We start from the raw sequence: 20,002 nt of genomic DNA, 5'->3' as shown, positions 1-20,002 counted from the left end.
GGAGCCCCTAGGTGCTGCCTGGCCCAGACCTAGTGTTACAAGTATTTCAAGAGTGAAGCAGCCGATGGAAGAGTCTCTCTCTGACTTTCAAATAAATTTTCTTTTAAGATTTATTTATTCTGGGCCCGGCGCGGTGGCACAGTGGTTAAGGTCCTCGCCTTGCACGCCCGGGATCCCATATGGGCGCCGGTTCTAATCCCAGCGGCCCCTCTTCCCATCCGGCTCCCCGCTTGTGGCCCGGGAAAGCAGTCGAGGAAGGCCCAAAGCTCTGGGACCCTGCACCCGTGCGGGAGACCCTGAAGAGGCTCCTGGCTTCGGATCGGCATAGCATCGGCCGTTGCGCTCACTTGGGGAGTGAATCATTGGACAGAAGATCTTCCTCTCTGTCTCTCCTGTCTGTATATCCGCCTTTCCAATAAAAATAAAATAAATCTTTAAAAAAAAAAAAAGATTTACTTATTCTTATTTGAAAGGCAAATTTTACGAGAGAGAGAGAGAGATAAAAAGAGAAGGTTTTCCATTCGCTGGTTTGCTCCCCAAATGCCTTCAATGGCCAGAACTGAACTGATCCAAAGCTGGGAACCAGAAGCTTCTCCTGGGTCTACCATGTAGTTAGAGGGTTCCAAGGAGTTAGGCCATGCTCCATTGCTCTCCCTGTCCATAAGCAGACGACTGGATCAGAAGTGGAGCAGCCAGGACGCAAACTGGAGCTTATATGGGATGCTAGTGCTGCAGTGCAGAGGGTAAGCCTGTAGCACCAATGTGTCAGCCATCAAATTAATTTTTTCAAGAAAAATGCAGGGCCTGGCATGCTGGCGTAGTGGTTAAAGTCCTCACCTTGTATGTAAAAGATCCCATATGGGTGCCAGTCTTAATCCCGGTGGCCCTGCTTCCCATCCAACTCCCTGCTTGTGGCATGAGAAAGCAGTTGAGGACAGCCCAAAGCCTTGGGACCCAGCACCCACGTGGGAGACTCAGAACAAGCTTCTGGCTCCTGGCTTTGGATTGGTTCAGCTCTGACTGTTGTGGTCACTTAGGGCGTGAATCAGGGGACAGAAGATCTTCCTGTCTATGTATCCTCCTCTCTGTATATCTGACTTTCCATTAAAAATAAATAAATCTTTAAAAAACAAACAAACAAACAAGAGAGAGCACTCTTCCCAGAACCAGGTCCTGTGGTGATAACTCTCAAGGCTGCCGCTACTGAGGAAATGGACACTCCCCGGTGTCTGAGGCAGTAACTAAGAAGTGGCTATGATGGCTAGGAGCTATGCAGGAGTAGAGTTCAACTCCTGGTATGACTCCTGACTCCAGCTTCCTGCAGTGCAGACCCTGAGAGACGGCGGTGATGGCTCAAGTCACTGAGAGCCCACCACGGGAGACCTAGTTTGAGCTCCTGGTGCTTAACTGCTTTGTCCTGCCCTGGCCATTGTGGCATATGGGGAATGAATCAGTACATGGCAGCTCACTCTGACTCTCAAATAATTCATTAAACTAATCTTGAAGATTATACTCCCTGATAACCTAGATATCCTTGGTAAACTGCACCACCGATCTTTCATATTCACACTGACCCCTGAATGGATTTTTAAAAAAACTAATTACCTGGGCCTGGCACCATAGTCTAGTGACTAAAGTCCTAGCCTTGCAAATATCAATATCCCATATGGGCATCAGTTTGTATCCTGGCTGCTCCAATTCCCATCCAGCTCCCTGCTCGTGGCCTGGGAAAGCAGTCGAGGACAGCCCAAAGCCTTGGGACCCTGCACTCACAGGGGAGACCTGGAAGAAGCTCCTGGCTTCAGATCAAATCAGCTCTGGCCACTGTGGACACCTGGGGAGTGAACCAGCAGATTGAAGATCTTTCTCTTTGTCTCTCCTTCTCTCTGTAAATCTGACTTACCAATAAAAAATAAAGAAATCTTAAAAAAAAAAAACCTAATTAACTGATCTGAAAGTCATAATGACAGAGAGGTAGAATCAGAGAGACATTGAGTTTTTGCAACTGCTAGTTCACTCTCCAAATGGCTACAACTGCCACAGCCGGATGAAGCTGAAGGCAGAACCCAGGAACTCCAGCCGTCCGCCTCCTGGGTGGCAGAGGTCCAAGTTCAGAACTGGAAAGCCAGATTGGAACCAGAGTAACCAAGACTTCAAGGCATTCCAATATGGAATGTCACCAACACAAGCGGCAGCTTAATTTGCTAAACCCTAACACTGGTGTAGGGAATTAACTCTTCTTTAAAAGGTTCAGTTTTAGGGTCCCACACAATAGTGTAGCAGTTAAGGTCCTCACCTTGAATGCACCGGGATCCCATATGGGCGCTGGTTCTAATCCCAGCAGCTCCACTTCCCATCCAGCTCCCTGCTTGTAGCTTGGGAAAGCAGTCGAGGACAGCCCAAAGCTTTGGTATCCTGCCTGTGGGAGTCCCGGAAAGAAGTTCCTGGCTCCTGGCTTTGGATTGGCACAGCACCAGCTGTTGTGGCGACTTGGGGAGTGATTCATTGGATGGAAGATCTTCTTCTCGGTCTCTCCTCCTCTCTGTACATCTTACTTTCCAATAAAAAAATAAATAAATCCTAAAAAAATTAAATAAATCCTTACAACCCTTTATGGGAAGTACTGTTAAAACCCGAATTTACATTAAGATAAAACCAAAACAGAGGTTAAGCAACCCACCAATGATCACACAGAAGTTTGTAACACATTTGTCTTTTCTTTTTTTTTTTTTAATGTGTATATATTTACATGAAAGGCAGAGCAACAGAGAAGGAGAGACAGAGTGAGAGCCAAATCATCCATCCATTGATTTGCACCCCAACAGCTACAGCAACCAGGGCAGCGGGGTCAGGCTAAAGTCAGAAGCCAGGAATTCCAGACTGTTGTTCTATATGGGTGCCAGGGTCCCAAGCACTTAGGCCATCTTCTGCTACCTTCCCAGGCACATTCCCAGAAAGCAGTTATTAAGAAGTATACTACAGGGCCCAGTGAGGTAGCCTACTGGCTAAAGTCTTAGCCTTGAATGCACTGAGATCCCATATGGACACTAGTTCGTATCCCAGCTGCTCCATTCCCATTCTAGCTCCCTGCATGTGACCTGGGAAGGCAGTAGAGGATGGCACAAAGTCTTGGGATGCTGCAACAGCAAGGGAGACCTGGAAAAATTTCCCACCTCCTGGCTCCTGGTTTTGGGTCAGCTCAGCTCTAGCTATTGTGGCCATTTAGAGAGTGAATCAGCAGATGGAAGAGCTTTCTGTCTCTCCTCCCCTTTGCAAATCTGACTTTCCAAAGAAAATAGCTAAATCTCTAAAAAATAATAATAATAAAATAAAGTGTATCACAGGGGCTGGCACTGTGGTATAGCAAATTATGCTTCCACTTGCAGCATTGGCATCCCATATGGGTTCCAGTTCAAGTGCTAACTGTTCCACTTCCAATACAGCTCCCTGATGATGTGTCTGGGAAAGCAGCAGGAGCTGGACTAAGGCTTTGGGCCCCTGCACCCACATGGGAGACACAGAAGTAGCTCCTGGCTCTGGTTTAGGACCATCCCAGCTCTGACTGTTGAGGCCATTTGGGAGTGACTGGTGGATGGAAGACAGTTCTCTCTGCCTTTCCCTCTAATTCTGCCTTTCAAATAACTAAAATTTCTCAAAAAAAGAAGGCTCCCTTCACTGGGTTGCTCTGAACCTGGCCCTGGCCTGGTCCCACTGAAGGAGCCCATCCCAGAAGCGCAGTGTGCATGACAAGGAGGCCTAATCACACAGCAGCTGGAAGGGCAGAGAGCAGCACTGGTCCCTGGGAAGACAGGCAGGTTCTAGGTCAGGCTCACTATACAGGAGGAGGGCCTTTAACTACCGACAAATGCACGGCACAGCAGGACGGTGATGCAAAGGATCAAAACTGAAACAGACTGAAGGCTTAGAACGGCATTCACAAGCAACAGGCCTTGGAGTCAGACAAACTAGAGTCAGAACACCAGGAGCCACCACTGACTGAATCCAAGCAACTTACTTAACTTCTTTGAGCTTTAATTTCTATATCTATACACTGGGAATAAGAGGTTAAAAAATTATTGTAAAACAGGGTGGGAGAAACATAATATCCATAAAGTTCTGGGGACATAATGTTCAACAAACAGTGGTAAATCTTAAAGTTACCAAAACGAAATTTAAGAAGGGTAAGTGCGAGGAAACCAATTTTAGAAACACCAGATGAAACTTCACTGAGGCGCAGAAGATTTAAGGGTCTCGGCCGATGTGAATCTATGAGTCAACAGTTAGCTGAGACTGCCAAAACCCATTGTGCACTGGGAACTCAGGCGGAAGCACAGCATTCAGGGGCAGGAGGCCTGTCAGCCGCCAGTTGCTGCGCTCAGCTCCTGGGGCTCAGCTCTGAGGGGGTCGCTGGCGATGGAGAACTGGCCCTGGAGAAAACCAGGACAGCACGAGGCATTGAAAACACAGCAGACAGCCCGATCCACATTCCCTCCACTCCATCCAGCTGTAGCATCTGACGCCTGCTCCCTCCTCTGCTCAACTATTATTCATTCTCACCTATTCCTGCCCCACTGCACACATGTGTACGCGCGCACACACAGACACACACACCTTGGATCATTTTTGCCTCAGTTCCAAAGCTTCAAATGATCTGTCAAAAATAATGTGATGATATCCAGAGAAAAATTGTTGCACTTGGTGTGTCCGACTTGCTAATCCAGTCCCGGGCTACAGATTAGACCTAGCCTAGACCTCGTCTGCTCCAGCTCCAACTGGCTGGACACAAAGTCACAGCCGTGTGCTCCAGATAACCGGCCAAAGAGACCATGACCCACAGTGCTTCTGCCCCCCCCCCAGAAGGACACAACTAGCCAGGAGACCACCTTGTCATAGGCAGGCGCAGCCCGAAGCTCATCTCTGACCTAAGTCATCTAAAAGCTGCTTGGTCAATACTCCACACATCCAAGGGAACTCTCGGGTAAACCCAAGGAGCAAGCCTGCACCACTCACAACCACAACAAGATGACCGGTTCCCAGCAGAGAAGGACGCCTGGAAATGCTGCCTGTGGCCGGAACGTGCTCACTGCACTGCCCTGTTTCCAATTCCGATTAGAACTGGGCTCACCTCCCTGGCAGGACATGGACAGTAAAATCCAGCAATCCTGGGTCCACATTCTTAGAGCAACCGACACTAGAGTAACTTGAGCCTCCCTGGGGAACAGCCGCAGCAAAGCTGCCAGGTTTTCCTGGCTGAATCAGAACAGCCCTTGTCTCCTTTGACTCATGGTCCCCCGGAAGGGAGGGAACACCCCCTGTGGGGTACGTCAGGTGTCTCAATGTCCTCTTTTCAATCATGTGGACACACTGGGGGCATTTCCATTTCTCAAGTGGATAGAGGCCTTGATCTCTCTTTGGAGCAGAGAAACAACAATCAATGCTGGTATTAAGCAGCTGGCCTTCCTAGTCCTCTCCCAGGGAACAGAAGAGTTCCATCTGGAATCGAACGATTCCCTGTAGGTTGCATCCTATCCATCTAGCTCTACATCTAGTTCCAGAGCCAGGCTGCAACATCAGACTTTCCTTTCTGAAGTGGGACCTAATGCCTAAACTCACTTCCAGATAGCTCTCTGACCAACAGCGGGCAGGGATTCACTGAATCACCAAACTTTACATGCACTTGGACACTCACACAGGTTCTGAGGCCCCACCTGCAGAGCTTCAAGAACAACAGGGCTTGAATAGAACCTGTGGTGTAGCAAGCTACGCTTCTGTTTGTGGCGCCAGTATCCTGTAGGGATTCCGATGGGAGTCCCTACGGGACAGCTGCTCCACTTCCAATCCATGTCCTTGCTAATGGCATGGGACAGGAACAGAGGATGGCCCAAGACCTTGGGCCTTTGCACTCGCATGGGAAATCTGGAAGAAGCTCTTGGCTCCCAACTTGGGACCAGTCCAGTTCTGGACATTGAGGCCATTTGGGCAGCAGACCAGCAGATGGAAGAGTCTCTTTCTCTGTCACTCTCTCAAATAAATAAATAAATACATCTTTAAAACTATATATACTGTTTTAACAAACTTCTTTGGCCTGCTCTTGTTGCTGGTGAGAGCTAGAGCTCTAGACCAACACAATTTCAAGTCATTTCCAGAACTACACTAGGGGAACAGTAAGGAAGACACTCTACAGACAGGTCCACAAGTATGCTAACACTCAGTGCTGTGACCCTCACAGAACGTTCCTTATTCTCCAAGTACACCTCACCTGTATTACATAGGGGAAATATTCACCTGTTTAAAACAGATAACAGGGCCCAGAGCTGTGGCCTAGCGGCTAAAAAAAGTCCTCACATTGAACACGCTAGGATCCCATATGGGCGCCAGTTCTAATCCTGGCAGCTCCACTTCCCATCCAGCTCCATGCTTGTGGCCTGGGAAAGCAGTCGAGGACAGCCCAAAGCCTTGGGACCCTGCACCTGCGTGGGAGACCCGGAGGAAGTTCCTGGCTCCGGATCAGCACAGCACCAGCCGTTGCACTCACTTGTAGAGCGAATCATTGGACGAAAGATCTTCTCTATCTCTCCTCCTCTCTATATATCTGACTTTGTAATAAAAATAAACAAATCTTTAATTTAAAAAAAGCAAAATAAAACAGATAACACACACATGCTTGCACATTATAGAACCATCTGTCACCAAGAAATCCTGTTAAACTCCAGAGCAGCAATCAAGCTATCCGTGGGAGTGAGGCCTGCTCTTTCCTTCTCTCTGGTTCATAAGCCACATTATTCATTCAATGATTTAAGACCGATAAGTGGGGAACATGGTGCTTAGTCATTTTTCACTTTGGCAAAATACACACGACAAGAGTTATCATGTTAACTCTAAGTGTGCAATTCAGGAACGTCAAATACATTCACAGTGGAGTAGAACCATCACCACTTCCTCTATCTTCCAAGTTTTTCACCCTTTCCACCAAAAGATTGTCCACCCACTCGTCAGTCTCTGTTGGGCAGCAATTTGACACTGCAGTTGGTACTGCCTGGGATGCCCACCGCACATATCAGAGTGCCAGTAATGAGATTCTGGCTCATATCCCTTTGTTAAAATAAATAAATAAATAAATAGAGTAGTTCTCCCATACTATCTCTGCACAGCCCCTATTCTCCTGCCTCTATGAATCTGACCTCTCTAGTAACCTCAAGGAAGGGGACACATACAACAACTGTCTCTGCTTGGCTTACTTGACTAAGATGTTTTTTGGTTTTCGGTTTTGTTTTTAAGATTTATTTTTGGGCCCAGCACAGTAGCCTCGTGGCTAAAGTGCTCCCTTTACATGTTCTGGGATCCCATATGGGCACTAGTTCATATCCCGGTGGCCCCGCTTCCCATCCAGCTCCCTGTTTGTGGCTTGGGAAAGCAGCCAAGGACAGCCCAAAGCCTTGGGACGCTGCAACCGCATGGGAGACCTGGAAAAGCTTCCTGGCTCCTGGCTTCGGATCAGCTCAGCTCTGCTCATTGCAGCCACTTGGGGTGCGAATCAGCAGAAAGATCTTCCTCTCTGTCTCTCGTTCTCTCCATATATCTGATTTCCCAATAAAAATAAATAAATTTTTAAAAATGCTTCAGTTATTTCTGATTTTCTTCAGCATCATCTCCAAGTGTTTCCCTGGTTGATCCCATCTGAGGAGAAAAAGGATGACCTGGTGGTTAAAAAAGAAAGAAGGACATTTGACACCTTCTGGAAGGCTTCTGACACCTAACTCCACAGGTGCACGGACAGAATGGTACACCAGATGGTATGCCATGAATGTTAAATGTTTTTAGCAACCTAGCTTAAAAGTATAATGGGAAGGGCTGTGGCATAGCTGGCTAAGTTTCCGCCTGAAGCATCAGTACTGCATATAAAAAACCAGTTCATGTCCTGGTTGTTGCACTCCCCATCCAGCTCCCTGTTTGTGGCCTAGGAAAGCAGTAGAGGATAGCCCAAAGCTTGGGACCCTGCACCCACATGGGAGACTTTGGAGCAGCTCCTGGCTTTAGACAGGTCCACCTCCAACTGCTGCAGCCTTTTGTGGAGTGAACCAGCAGATGGAAGATCTTGCTTCTTATCTCTCTGTTGTAACTGTGCCTTTCAAGTAAAAAGTAATTTTTCTTAAAGTACACTGGGACATAAGATATATTTCAGTCTTGATAGCTACATCACTTTTTTGTTAAGTCCCTGACCTAATCAGAAATATCATTTTCTCTTCACTTTGGGAAGTTAGTCTTCCAAGTGAGGCAAATGAACATTCCCAAATAAAACTTTAACTGTGTGGAGCAGGTGTTCTGCTTGTGGGTTCAGCCACCATCTGGGAAGCCCAAATCCATTCAGTGTATAGTTTGAGGCCTAGTTACTCTGCTTCCAATCCAGCTTCCTACTAAGGCAATCCTGAAGGCACCCAGTGAATGGGAGGAGTCCAAGCCACTCATCTAGGAGACCCACATGGAGCTCCTGGTGCCCAGCTTCAGCCTATTCATCCCCAGCTCTGGTGCCCAGCTTCAGCCTGGCTCAGCCCCAGCTCTGGTGCCCAGCTTCAGCCAGGCTCAGCCCCAGCTCTGGTGCCCGGCTTCAGCCTGGCTCAGCCCCAACTCTGCTGCCCAGCTTCAGCCTGGTCATCCCCAGCCCTAGTGCCCGGCTTCAGCCTGGTCATCCTCAGCTCTAGTGCCCAGATTCAGCCTGGTTGACCACAGCTGTTGCAGGATTTTGGGGAGAAAGCCAGCAGATGGGAAATCTCTTTCTTTGCCCTCCAAATAAATGAATACACTTAAAAGTAATGTTTATTATAATGGTTTCATCCACTTTATGCTGATGCTTCACTCTTCCCACCCTGATCAACTATGTAAACATCATCAAAAGTAAAATTTAAGTACCCGGCGCAGCAGCCTAGCAGTTAAAGTCCTCGCCTTGAACACGCCAGGATTCCATATGAGCGCCGGTTCTAATCCCAGCAGCCCTGCTTCCCATCCAGCTCCCTACTATTGTACCTGGGAAAGCAGCAGAAGATGGCCTAAGTTTTACACCCCCCCACACATATGGAAGATCTAGAAAAATCTCCTGGCTCCTGGCTTGAATCAGCTCAGCTCTGGCTTTGCAACCATGTGAGGACCGAACCAGTGGATGAAAAGTTCTCCCTCTCTGTGGCTCCCTCTCTATCTCTGCCTTTCAAATAAATGAATATGTTTTAAATGTTATACCAAAATAAACCTATATTTTAGTCTTTTTCAAAAAGATTTATTTATCTTCACTGGAAAGCCAGACAAAAGGAGAGACAGAAAGATCTTTCATCTCCTGGCCCACTGCTCAAATGACCACAATAGCAGGAATTGAGCCAGGAGCCAGAAGCCTCTTCATGTTCTGCCATGTGGGTACAAGGTCCCAAGGCTTTGGGCCATCCTCCACTGCTTTCCCAGGCCACAAGCAGGGAGCTGGATGGGAAGTGGAGCAGTCAAGTTATGAACCAGCACTCATATGGGAGAACCGGTACTTGGAGGTAGAGGTTTGGGGAGTGAACCAGCAGATGGAGACCTCTCTTTCTGTAAAACCTGCCTTACGAATAAAAAATATATTCTTTTTCGGGCCTGGCGAAATAGCATAACAGCTAAGGTCCTTGCCTTGAGCATGCTGAGATTTCATATGGGTGCCACCGAATCTAGTTCCGGTGGCCCCGCTTCCCATCCAGTTCCCTGCTTGTGGTCTAGGGGAGGAGTTGAGGACCCTGCACCCGTGTGGGAGACCCGGAGGAGGCTCCTGGCTCAGCTCCAGCCTTCGCAGCTGCTTGGGAGTGAGTCATCGGACGGAAGATCTTCCTCTCTGTCTCTTCTCCTCTCTGTATATCTTCCTTTCCAATAAAAATAAATAAATCTTTAAGCATATATATATATATATATATATTCTTTAAAAAACAATGTTTATTTTACATCTACTTGAAAGACAGAGAGACAGAGACCTTCCATTCATTGGTCCACTCCTCAAATGTCCACAACAGCCAAGACTGAACAGCCCCACACGTGGCTCATTATCTGCTGCCTCCCAGGCTGCATCCGCAGAGAGCTGGATCAGAGGTGGAACAGCAGAGACTCCCACCAGTACTCTGCCATAGGTGCAGCCATCCCAAGCAACAGGTTAACCAGGAGCCACGATGCCTGCCCTTCCCAAGCATTCTATGAAAGTGCCCTCCACAGCCCCATTGTGCTGATAACACTTAACACACCAAAGTCTTCCTAGAGAAGAACAAAGACTGGCTTCACAGAGGCAAAAACACAACTTACATTCTGGGAGGTATTACCAACTTCTGTGAACCCCAGGTCCCCTGACCTCACTGACATACACAATTGTTTTCACAAATCAGTGTACAATAAACCCCACCAACTCAGGAACAATAAGCAAGCCTTTGTGGGGAGCCCTATGAGTGGCTGAGACTGGGACATGGACCCCCTGAGGGCCACAGCAGACCTGACACTGAGGCACAGGCAGAAGGCATGTCCTGCACAGAAGCACAGAGTTCAAGGACAAAGCATGCAAGTAGAAGCACAGTATTCGGTCAGCAATCTGAGCACCAGCGCCTCACTGCCTGGATGACCGACCGCTCTTCCCACCGTCCCTGTATCTGAAAAAATCACCCTTAGCCAGACAATATTGCCTGCTCCCCGTGCTCAGCAGTGAATGATGCTAACACGGTTACTCTTTCCTCCAGGGCGCATCTTGAACCCTCACAGAGTACGCCAAGACCACAGCCCGGCCGTCGTGACAGCTCCTTGCGGGGGAAACCTACAACTCAGAACAGGGGCCAGCTGCCGGAGGCAAGTTCCTGGCCCACACTCAGCAGGATGGGCCAGTTGAAGGGGCTCTAAACATTTCCTCTAGGCTGACACTGACACTGAGCAGAACTCGGCCACATCCTTGACAGTCACCTTACTCGCAGGTGCAACAGACTCTGTGTACAGCCACGCTCGGAAATGGGTTGGGAAGTGGGGGGGGGGGCAGTCAGCCACAGGGACACCACATGGCCTCAACAACACCTGCCTGTCAGGTAAAATCCTTCATCTCTGGAAACCCCTACAGCAAAAGCTGTGGAAATGGCTGATATAATGGCTGATATATATATATATATCTCCCAATGTTCCACACACACATATACATATGGCTTGTTTATTTGGGGGCAGTGTTACAGAGAAAGTCTTCCATTCTCTGATTCACTCCCCAAGTGGTCACAACAGCTGGCACTAGGCTAGACTGAACCCAGGAGCTTTTTCCGGGTATCCCTCTCACGGGTACAGAGCAGTTAGTCATCCTCTGCTCTTTCCCAGAGCTGTTAACAGGGAGCTGAATCAGAAGTGGAGTAGCCAGGGCAGAAGGGGAGCAAATCAGAGCCCATATGGAGGCAACAGCTTAAACCACTATGCAACAACACCAGCCTGGAAATGGCTAGTTTTGCCTTTTTTATGGTTGTGCTACAGAATGATTCATTTTTGACTAGAATCTTCCATCACGTGAATTAAACGAAGTATTAGAAGATACATACTTAGATAAATAATAAATGTGCCAAGGGAAGATCTGTAACTTAAAAATAGGAATTTGGGGCACAAGTCTGGTACAGCCATTGAGCCGCCACTAAAAACACACGCGTCCCATAGCCAAGTGTCTGGCTCAAGTCCCAGTTTTGTTTCCAACCCAAGCTTTCTGCTGATCCATTCATGGACCCTGGAAGGCAGCAGGTGATGGTTCAAGCACACACAGGAAGGACCTGAATACCCGGGGAGTACATGGGTTCATTCTCTAACTCTCCCTCAAACAAAACAAATAGGAATGTTGAAATATGGGTGGATGTTGTGGCACGATGGGTCACGTCACCATGAGGAGCATGCATATCTCATATCAGAGGACCTCGAATCAATCTCCCCTTCCATGCAGCTTCACATTCATGCAAGCCTGGGAGGCAGCATGTGACAGCTCAAGTAGTTGGGTCCCTGCCACCCACATAAAATCCCTAGATAGAATTCCTGGTTCCTTACTTCAGTCTGGCAAAATAGCCCAGCTATTGTGGGTATTTAGAAAGTAAATTAATGGATAGAATAAGTCTGTCTCTCAAATAATACAATGAAACTTTAAAAGTAAATATAATGAGGCCCAGCAAAAGGGCTAAATGGCTGAATTCCCACCCTGCAATCGCCAGTATCCCATATTGGCACCAGTTTGTGTCCCAGCTGCTTTACTTCCCATTCAACTCCCTGCTTATGTCCTGGGAAAGCAGTTGAGGATGGCCCAAGGCCTTGTGACTCTGGATTCAAGTGGGAGACCCAGAAGAAGTGCCTGCCTCCTAGCTTTGGATTGGCTCAGCTCCCCACTTGGAGAGTCAACCAGCGGATGGATGGAGGATCTTTCCATTTCTCCTTTACATCTGATCTGCCTTTCCAATAAAAATAAGTAAATCCTTAAAAATAAATAAATGCATACATATACATATACATATACAATGTTAGAACTAGCATTGTGGCATAGCAGGGAAAGCTGCCACCCTATAACACCAACTCAAATGGCTGCCAGTTCATGTCATGGCTGCTCCACTTCCCATCCAGCTCCCTGTTAGTGGCCTAGGAAAAGAAGAAGACCAAAGTCCTTGGGATTCTGCACATGAAATCAAGAAGAAGCTTTTGGCTCCTGACCAGCCCTGCTCTGGCCATTTGGGAAGAAAATCAGCTAAGGGAAAATCTTTTATCTCTCCTTTTCTTTGCAAATCTGCCTTTCCAATAAAAAAATTTTAAAAAATAATAATAAAATAAAAAGAAATATCAAACAACACCAACAGCTATATAAGCAAACCAGAGATTCCTGAAGTCCGCTCCTACATCCCAAACGCTGAGTTTTACCTGTAAATTGTTCTGCTCAAACAAAAGGCCCAGGCATGCATTCATCTTAAATACTAGGATCTCAGCACTTAACACCACAATCTGAACCATGCAGAGAACATATAACTCTTCCACAAAATGTTAATGTCAACAGCCATAAAAGAAACACGGGCCCAGCACAGCAGCCTAGTGGCTAAAGTCCTCACCTTGCACATGCCAGAATCCCAAATGGGCAACAGTTCGTGTCTCGGTGTTCCTACTTCCTTTCCAGGTCCTTGCTTGTGGCCTGGGAAAGCAGTAGAGGACAGCCCAAAGCCTTGGGACCCTGCACCCGTGTGGGAGACCTGGAAGAGCTCCTGGCTTCAGATCACCTCACTCTGGCTGTTGTGGCCACTCAGGGAATGGGTTAGCAGACAGGGGATCTTCCTCTCTGTCTGATTTTCCAATAAAAATAAATAATTCTTAAAAAATATATATGAGTTTAGAGACTCTAAACACCCATTTTTCTAAATGACTGTACTAATGATGTCTATGAAAACCAACACGAAGGCAACGATGAACAAATCCCTGGTTCGTGCCTCTACACTCTCGAGTCCTAAAGTCACAGTCGGCTCTCTTTAGGACCTCCACACCAATTCTGGGAACAAATTCTGGATTTTAGTTATTGGGCTCTGTTTTTTAATTTAATTTAAGAGACAAGCATATTTACTGCTTCACTCCCCAGGTGCCTTCATCAGCCAAACTACACTCAGGAGTCCAGCATTTAACCCAGGTCACCCTAGTGGAAGGGACACAAGTATACCAGACCCATCCCAGGCTGTGCCCCAGGGTACTCACTAGCTGGATCACAAGCAAGTAGCCAAGTCTGGTGCGACAGCCAGGTGACTAAATCCTCGCCTTGCACACATCAAGATCCTATATGGGTGCCAGGCTGTGCCACTTCCCATCCAGCTCCCTGCTTGTGGCCTGGGAAAGCAGCTGCGGACGGCCCAAAGCCTTGGGACCCTGCACCGACATGGGAGACTCAGAGGTAGCGCCTGGATCCTGGCTTTAGATTGGCTCAGCTTGGGGAAGGAACAAGCAGACAGAAGATTTTTCTGTCTCTCCTTCTCCCTATACATCTGCCTTTCCGATAAAAATAAGTGAATCTTAAAAATAAACAAACAAAAGAACTCAGATGCAAGAGGTTAAGTCCAAAGTCCTGGGGTGCCTGCCCCCACATGGGAGACCTGGATGGAGTTCTGGGCTCCTGACTTCAATCTGTTTCAACCATGGCAACCGTGAGCACTTGGGGAGTGATCCAGCTAATCAAAGATTGTTCTCCCCATGGCTTTGCCTTTGAAGTAGGTGAAAATAAGGTAAAAATAGACATCAAATAAATAAATAAATAAATAAGCAGTGTTGTAGTGCAGTGAATTAAGCCACCACTTGTAGTGCTGGTATCCCTTATTTAAATTCCGATTCAAGTGCTAGCTGGTACACCACTTATGATCCAGCTTCCTGCTTATGTGCATGGGAAGGCAGTGGGAGATGGCCCCTAGCACTTTAGGGCCCTGCCACCCTTATGGGAGACCAGCATGGCGTTCCTGGCTCCTGACTCCAGTCTGGTCCACCCCTGGCTTGCTGCAGGCATTTGAGAAGTATGCCAAGAGACAGAAAGTATCTCTCTCTTGCTTGCTTGCTCTTTCTTCCTCTTTCACTGCCTTTCATATAAATAAATCTTAGAACTTGATGAAAGATAATAAACAAATGGTCTGCTGCTTTCCAAAGGACAGCCTTACTTTCCCATTCATTAGGAAGAACTACTACAAGGTCAGATTCCTGTGAGAAAAACTCCTGGTCCTTGAAAAGTCACAAAACCCTTGGTGTGCTCAGACACTTGATCAACTCAAAAGAATTTTTACTCTTTTCAATATTTGCGATTGCCATCCAGTAGTCACACATGGGTACGGAGTAACACATGATTATGGTACCTGGCAGAACGATCACCTCAGACATACAACATTTCTTTGTGTGAGGAACAGAAATTGTTAACATGAAATTCTCACATCCAAGTGTGACACTAACTGCTAATTGCAGTATCATTAATTACTTTCAATAACAAAGTTAATGAGATCTTCTCCCCTCTCCCTCCTGTCCCTTCCTCTCTGCAAGGCCCATGAATCATCTGGCCCTTGACATGTGGTTACTTCCGGGGGGACACATGGCATTTAGCACAGGACGTGGAAGACTGTGGGAAAAGGGAAATTCTTGGCCCTTGGGAAAAGTGCCAGAAATCTCTTAACGTCCACTGGACAGAAGCTCAACTCTTAGCTTTAAAAGATTCCATTAACAAAATACAAACCACAGCACAAAATCATAATAGATTTTGGGAAACTATACTGTAAAAATACAAAATAAGAGATTCTTGGCATTCATAAAAACCCACACCAGGTAACATTTGGGGGAGTACGTATATTTTTCTCCTTGGGGTTGATTTTTACACTAACTTGGCTCTAATATTCTTCACTACTCAAAGACAAGGAATAGCATCAGTAATGGCTCATCTTGTGTAAGCACTGGACTTAGTGCTGTACACACACTTCCTTATTAATTCTCATAACACTATGAGCTCCTAGGAATATGAATGCAAAAATGATTGTCTCTAGAGGTCTTGAAATTAGTGGATGGTTTGTTGCAGCAACTTAAGTATAGAAACTAAGTCATGATTGATTTTAATGTGAAACAAGCACTTTCATAAGTTATTCAAATAAAAAACAGGAATAGAAGCATCAATACTTGAGAGAATTATTGTTCTGTCAATCACTACAAGGATATCCATGCAAAACCAAAAGCTCCTCCAAGGCTACAATCACAGAACTCAATATCCCCCGAGTTCCAGTTAACAGACTTTACAGTTTATTCCAAACAGGAGATTCTCATAATTATTATCCAAACAGACAAAAAAGTATAACCCAAGGATTTCTACTTAACATTCTGTAGCTGACACACACACAGAGCACAGGAGTACAACACTCTGAACTCCTGTGGCCAAGCTAATTCTGATTGAGCAAATTCAAAAACAACCAATTGCAGGCCAGGCTATCCAAGGGAGTACATGCTGTGAAAAAATTAAGAGCCACAGGATGAGGCGGCAGGCAGGCCAGCAGCAGCCACAATCCTTCCTCTACCCTGCCACCCAGCAGCAGCTTGCTAGAAAAGACTTGGACGTGGGCAGAAACACCCTCCAAGGATGGCATCTGGGACACAGCACCCTGCTTCCTCCAGCAGGACCAGAGAAGAGCCTTCAAATTTGGCTCCCAGAATGAGTTTGATACAAAGAAGCTACAAAGAAAAGAAAATTTACTGTGATTGTGACACTCCCCCCACCCCCTTTCATGGAGAACTGCCAACTCTACTGTAAGAAACATTTTTTTTCCCAGAGCCATTTCATCACAATTTCTTATAAAACAGAGAATACAATATGCTTCTGCTGGCAATACATAGTTCCGAGTAAAACTCATCAAAGTCTTTTCCTCTCTACTTTTTAAACCATATTTTAAGAAGTATTACCAAAACCAAACCTATATATCAATATCAAAACCCACAAAATTAGCCCTTCCATACCCATTTGGGCATCTGAGACAATTGGCTAATTGCTGCATGGGAAGAAATGCAGTCTATTAGAGGAAATGCGGGTTGTGGAGGCAGAGAATGAGGGGAGATCACAGCCCCATCACTGGCCTTCTAACATGACCTTCTCTCGCTTTCTCTCTCTCTCTCTCTCTCTGTTTTCTACTTTACAAAAAAAAAAAAAAAAAAAACCAAGAGGATTAAACAGCCCTGGGAGGAGAAACTGTGAAAAGTTCAACCCAGATCCTGACTCAGCAACAGTTACCAATATTACTTTGTTATTATTCATGTGAACTCTTGAAAGGCAAATCACATTTGTCCTGGTAACCTAATCAATGGTAAACATTGTCATGAATGAGGAGCTGAGAAAAAAAAAAAAAAGGTAACAAAGTTACCACCGAGGATTTGTATTAGCTCAACAGAGGCCTAGCTGGAAAAATAGACTTGGAAACAGAGATCAAAAGGAGCAATGCCCTCCTTTGTGTAAGCCACTCTGAAAGCAGGTGATGCTGCGTTTGCATACCAGCTAAGGGGAGGCACTCTCAGCTCATTCCAGATAGCTCCTCAAGGTGCATTAAGTCATGGACACCCAACCTACAACACGGAGCTTTCTCCTTCACAGTTGCACAAAAATGCCATGTTTAGGACAGACACGATGGCCAGTGACAGGGCCAGATCTGCCCAAGGAAGCCAGAATGACCACTGAAAGATGAAAGGGGACTTAACAAAGGCTCCAATCAAGCCAGGCAGCTCCTGCTACAACCCTGCCACAAGGCAGAGCTGCCTGCAGCAGGGATGACATGAGAGCATCAGTGAGGACCTTCAGCCCACACAGGAGCACCAGAGCAAGGCAAAGCTACTGCAGTGGGGTAGTGATTGCTTGGGATGGGGACAGGGCAGGTTTGCAATGTGACTTACACAAGTGCCTTCTGGACAAGTCAGCAACTTACTAGGGGGAGAGTGGTGGTGGTGAAAAGAAGCCGATGATTTCAAGAGATACTGAAGAAAACCGGAGGATGTACTGTGGACAAGGGCCAAAACACAGCCAAGCGCCGTCCAAGATTCCGGGGTTTTCAGACAGTATAGGAGGAAGCATCAGTCAGGAAGATCTGCTCCAGAAGCTTCTGGAAGGCAGACTACACACCCCAAGAGACCTTCCTACACACTAATCTGGCCTGCAAACATATCAGCCCAGCTTCATCTCCATCTTACTTACAAAACAGAAGTGCCAGAAGATGCTTTTGCTATTTCCAAAAATCCTCTAAAAGGACCAACATCTTCCAACACTAAAGATGTTTCCAAGCTTCAAACGGGCTCCCAAGAAGCTTTTAAATGGTCTGAGGAGGCAGCATCATGCGACATCTGTGCCACTTCTCATGACCATCCGCACACACCGGCTGCCCATTCAATACCTTTAAGATCAGTTTAACAGTTAAGAGCACTCCTAAATGGCATGAAGCTAACATTTGAGGAGGTACTACTTGCAATTAGAACATTGTTTCTCTTCTGCTTCTTTCAACATTCTAAAAGGCCCACAGAAAATCAGGCATTTTGTTAAGCACAGAGGAAAAAAAAAAAAAAGAGTATGAGTCAAACTTTTTTTTTTCAACCCTCCAATATTTACTTCCTCCAGTTTTGTTATTTTTTTAAAATCTGTAATCTACACCCTTTGCTTCAAAGTCTGATGCCTTTAAGTTTCATGAGCAGAGACGTTTCAAACCTATCATAGAGTGGGGGACTGATAAAAAACTTGGTGTCTGAAACCCCCAAATGACACCATCACACCTTAACAGCCACCTGCCCACACTAAGCTCCCAACAGCATCCGACTGCAGTGGCCAGGCCCCTGCACGTGGACAAAGCAGAATTCTTTTTTTTTCCCCCTCTGTACATTGATTTTATCTCAAGACATCCAAAGATGAAACCCTGCTCTAAGATCAAATGTGGAAAACGTCATTTGCGTATACATATGGAGAAAAGTCAGGAGCCCTTGCAAATCAGGTTTTAAACCAACATCCGTTTGTTTAAAAAAAAAAAAAAAAACACAGGGCTGCTAGTTCGAGATTGGGAGTACAGGCTGCAGAGCTGGAAATGGGTCACCCACGTGGTTGGCTCACCTTTCCCATTCCTCACCTTTTTTCCCTATTTTATTTTATTTGTTTTTAACAGAGACTCAGGCGTAGCTGTAGCTGAGCGGGTGGGGGGGGGGGGCAAGCTGTGGAAGAGTAAGCCCCTGGCGCTTCGGTGGCACACGAAGGAGTGGCCCACGTCCCCACACAGCCACAACATGGGGCAGGCAAAGCTCCAGGGGCCCTGGCTTTTCCCTTCCATCCACCCAAGCCCCCCAAGGACACCACAAACCACTTCCTCCTGAGAACTGAAGGTCAAAAGCATGTAGGGACAATGGAGCCCAATGCAAGCTTCAGAAAGATGGAGACGGACAGGGAAGTGGAAGGGGTGTGGAGAGGGGATGCGCCCCTAGCCCGAGTCTGCCGCAAGAGGGTGTGGGGGTGAGCACAGGAGAGGCTCAATCTTGCAGAATCCGCCAGCACCAGTACCACCACCACCACCACCACCACCACCCTCCCGGGAAACCCTGCCCCCGCAACCAGGGCTGTGGATGGGGGCGGGGGCTGTGCCTGTCCTTCAAAAATAAATAAATAACTCGAACCCCCCCAACCCTGCCAATAGCACATCTTCTGGCAAGGGCAGGGGTCAGAGTGAGTTGAGGGGATCCCGCAAGTGTAAGAGTGGGAGATACCCCCGAAACCCTGAACCCCGCTGGAGGAACTTGAATGTCCGCGGGGGTCCCGGGGGCAGGAGTGCGGGGTTGGTGGCCCGCTGCGGGGCCCGGGACTCGGGCTGCGGTCCCAGCTGGCCGAGGGCCCCCCGCGGCCGGCTCCGGGGAGGCCGAAGCCGCCGTAGGCCTCGGGGGCCGGACACACCCACCGCGGCGGCCCCCGCTTACCTGCTCCTCCTCCGGGGTCAGCTCCGGCGCCATGTCGGGCCGGGGCGCGGCCACGGGCTCCATCCCGCCACCGCCGCCGCCGCCTCCTCCTCCCGGCGGCCTGCAATCGCCCCGCAGCGCCGGCCCGGCCTCCGCTTCCGCTTCCCCGCGCCTCAGCAGCCCGGGGCCGGCTGGCGCATGGTCGCGCCGCTGGGGCCCTTGGCGGCGGCCGCCGCTCGGCGCGCCTGCTGGCCCTGAGGAGAAGCTCTGGGAGCGGCAGCTCGCTCGCCTCTGAGAGGAAATGCTGCTGCTTTCCCTCACTCTCCTGAGGAGGGAGGGGTGGGGAGACCAGACGCAGGAGAACGGCTAGCAGACGCGCGGCAGTGAAAAGAGGAAATCAAGGGCTGGCAGAGCGGGGTCGGCGACGGAAATTTCCCCCCAGGCCGCCCGGCCTCGCGGGGGCCTGGCTGCGCGCGGCGCCGGGGTGCCCCCGGGGGGCTGCAGGCCCAGCGAGCGAGAGGGAGGGAGGGAAGGACGGCGCGAGGAGAGGCGGCCCCTGCTC

At 48.0% G+C, this 20,002-nt stretch overlaps 1 protein-coding gene across 1 annotated transcript in view; it reads right to left on the bottom strand.

Moving 5' to 3' along the window:
* PTPN9 (protein tyrosine phosphatase non-receptor type 9) overlaps nucleotides 1-19,558 on the bottom strand; it is an 82,155-nt gene extending 62,597 nt beyond the window's left edge. The window contains exon 1 of the mRNA XM_040968461.1: nucleotides 19,462-19,558. Coding sequence (XP_040824395.1) covers nucleotides 19,462-19,524 — 63 coding nt within the window. The 5' untranslated portion in view covers nucleotides 19,525-19,558. The remainder of the gene's footprint in view (nucleotides 1-19,461) is intronic.
* Between the last annotated feature and the right edge of the window lie 444 nt (nucleotides 19,559-20,002).

The sequence above is a fragment of the Ochotona curzoniae genome, unplaced genomic scaffold (assembly GCF_017591425.1).
Source record: "Ochotona curzoniae isolate NIBS_2020 unplaced genomic scaffold, NIBS_Ocur_1.0 scaffold_4701, whole genome shotgun sequence".
In the NCBI taxonomy this organism is placed as follows: Eukaryota; Metazoa; Chordata; class Mammalia; order Lagomorpha; family Ochotonidae; genus Ochotona; species Ochotona curzoniae.
The sequence above is the reverse complement of the archived record's forward strand: the minus strand, read 5'-3'. Positions and strand labels throughout refer to the sequence as shown.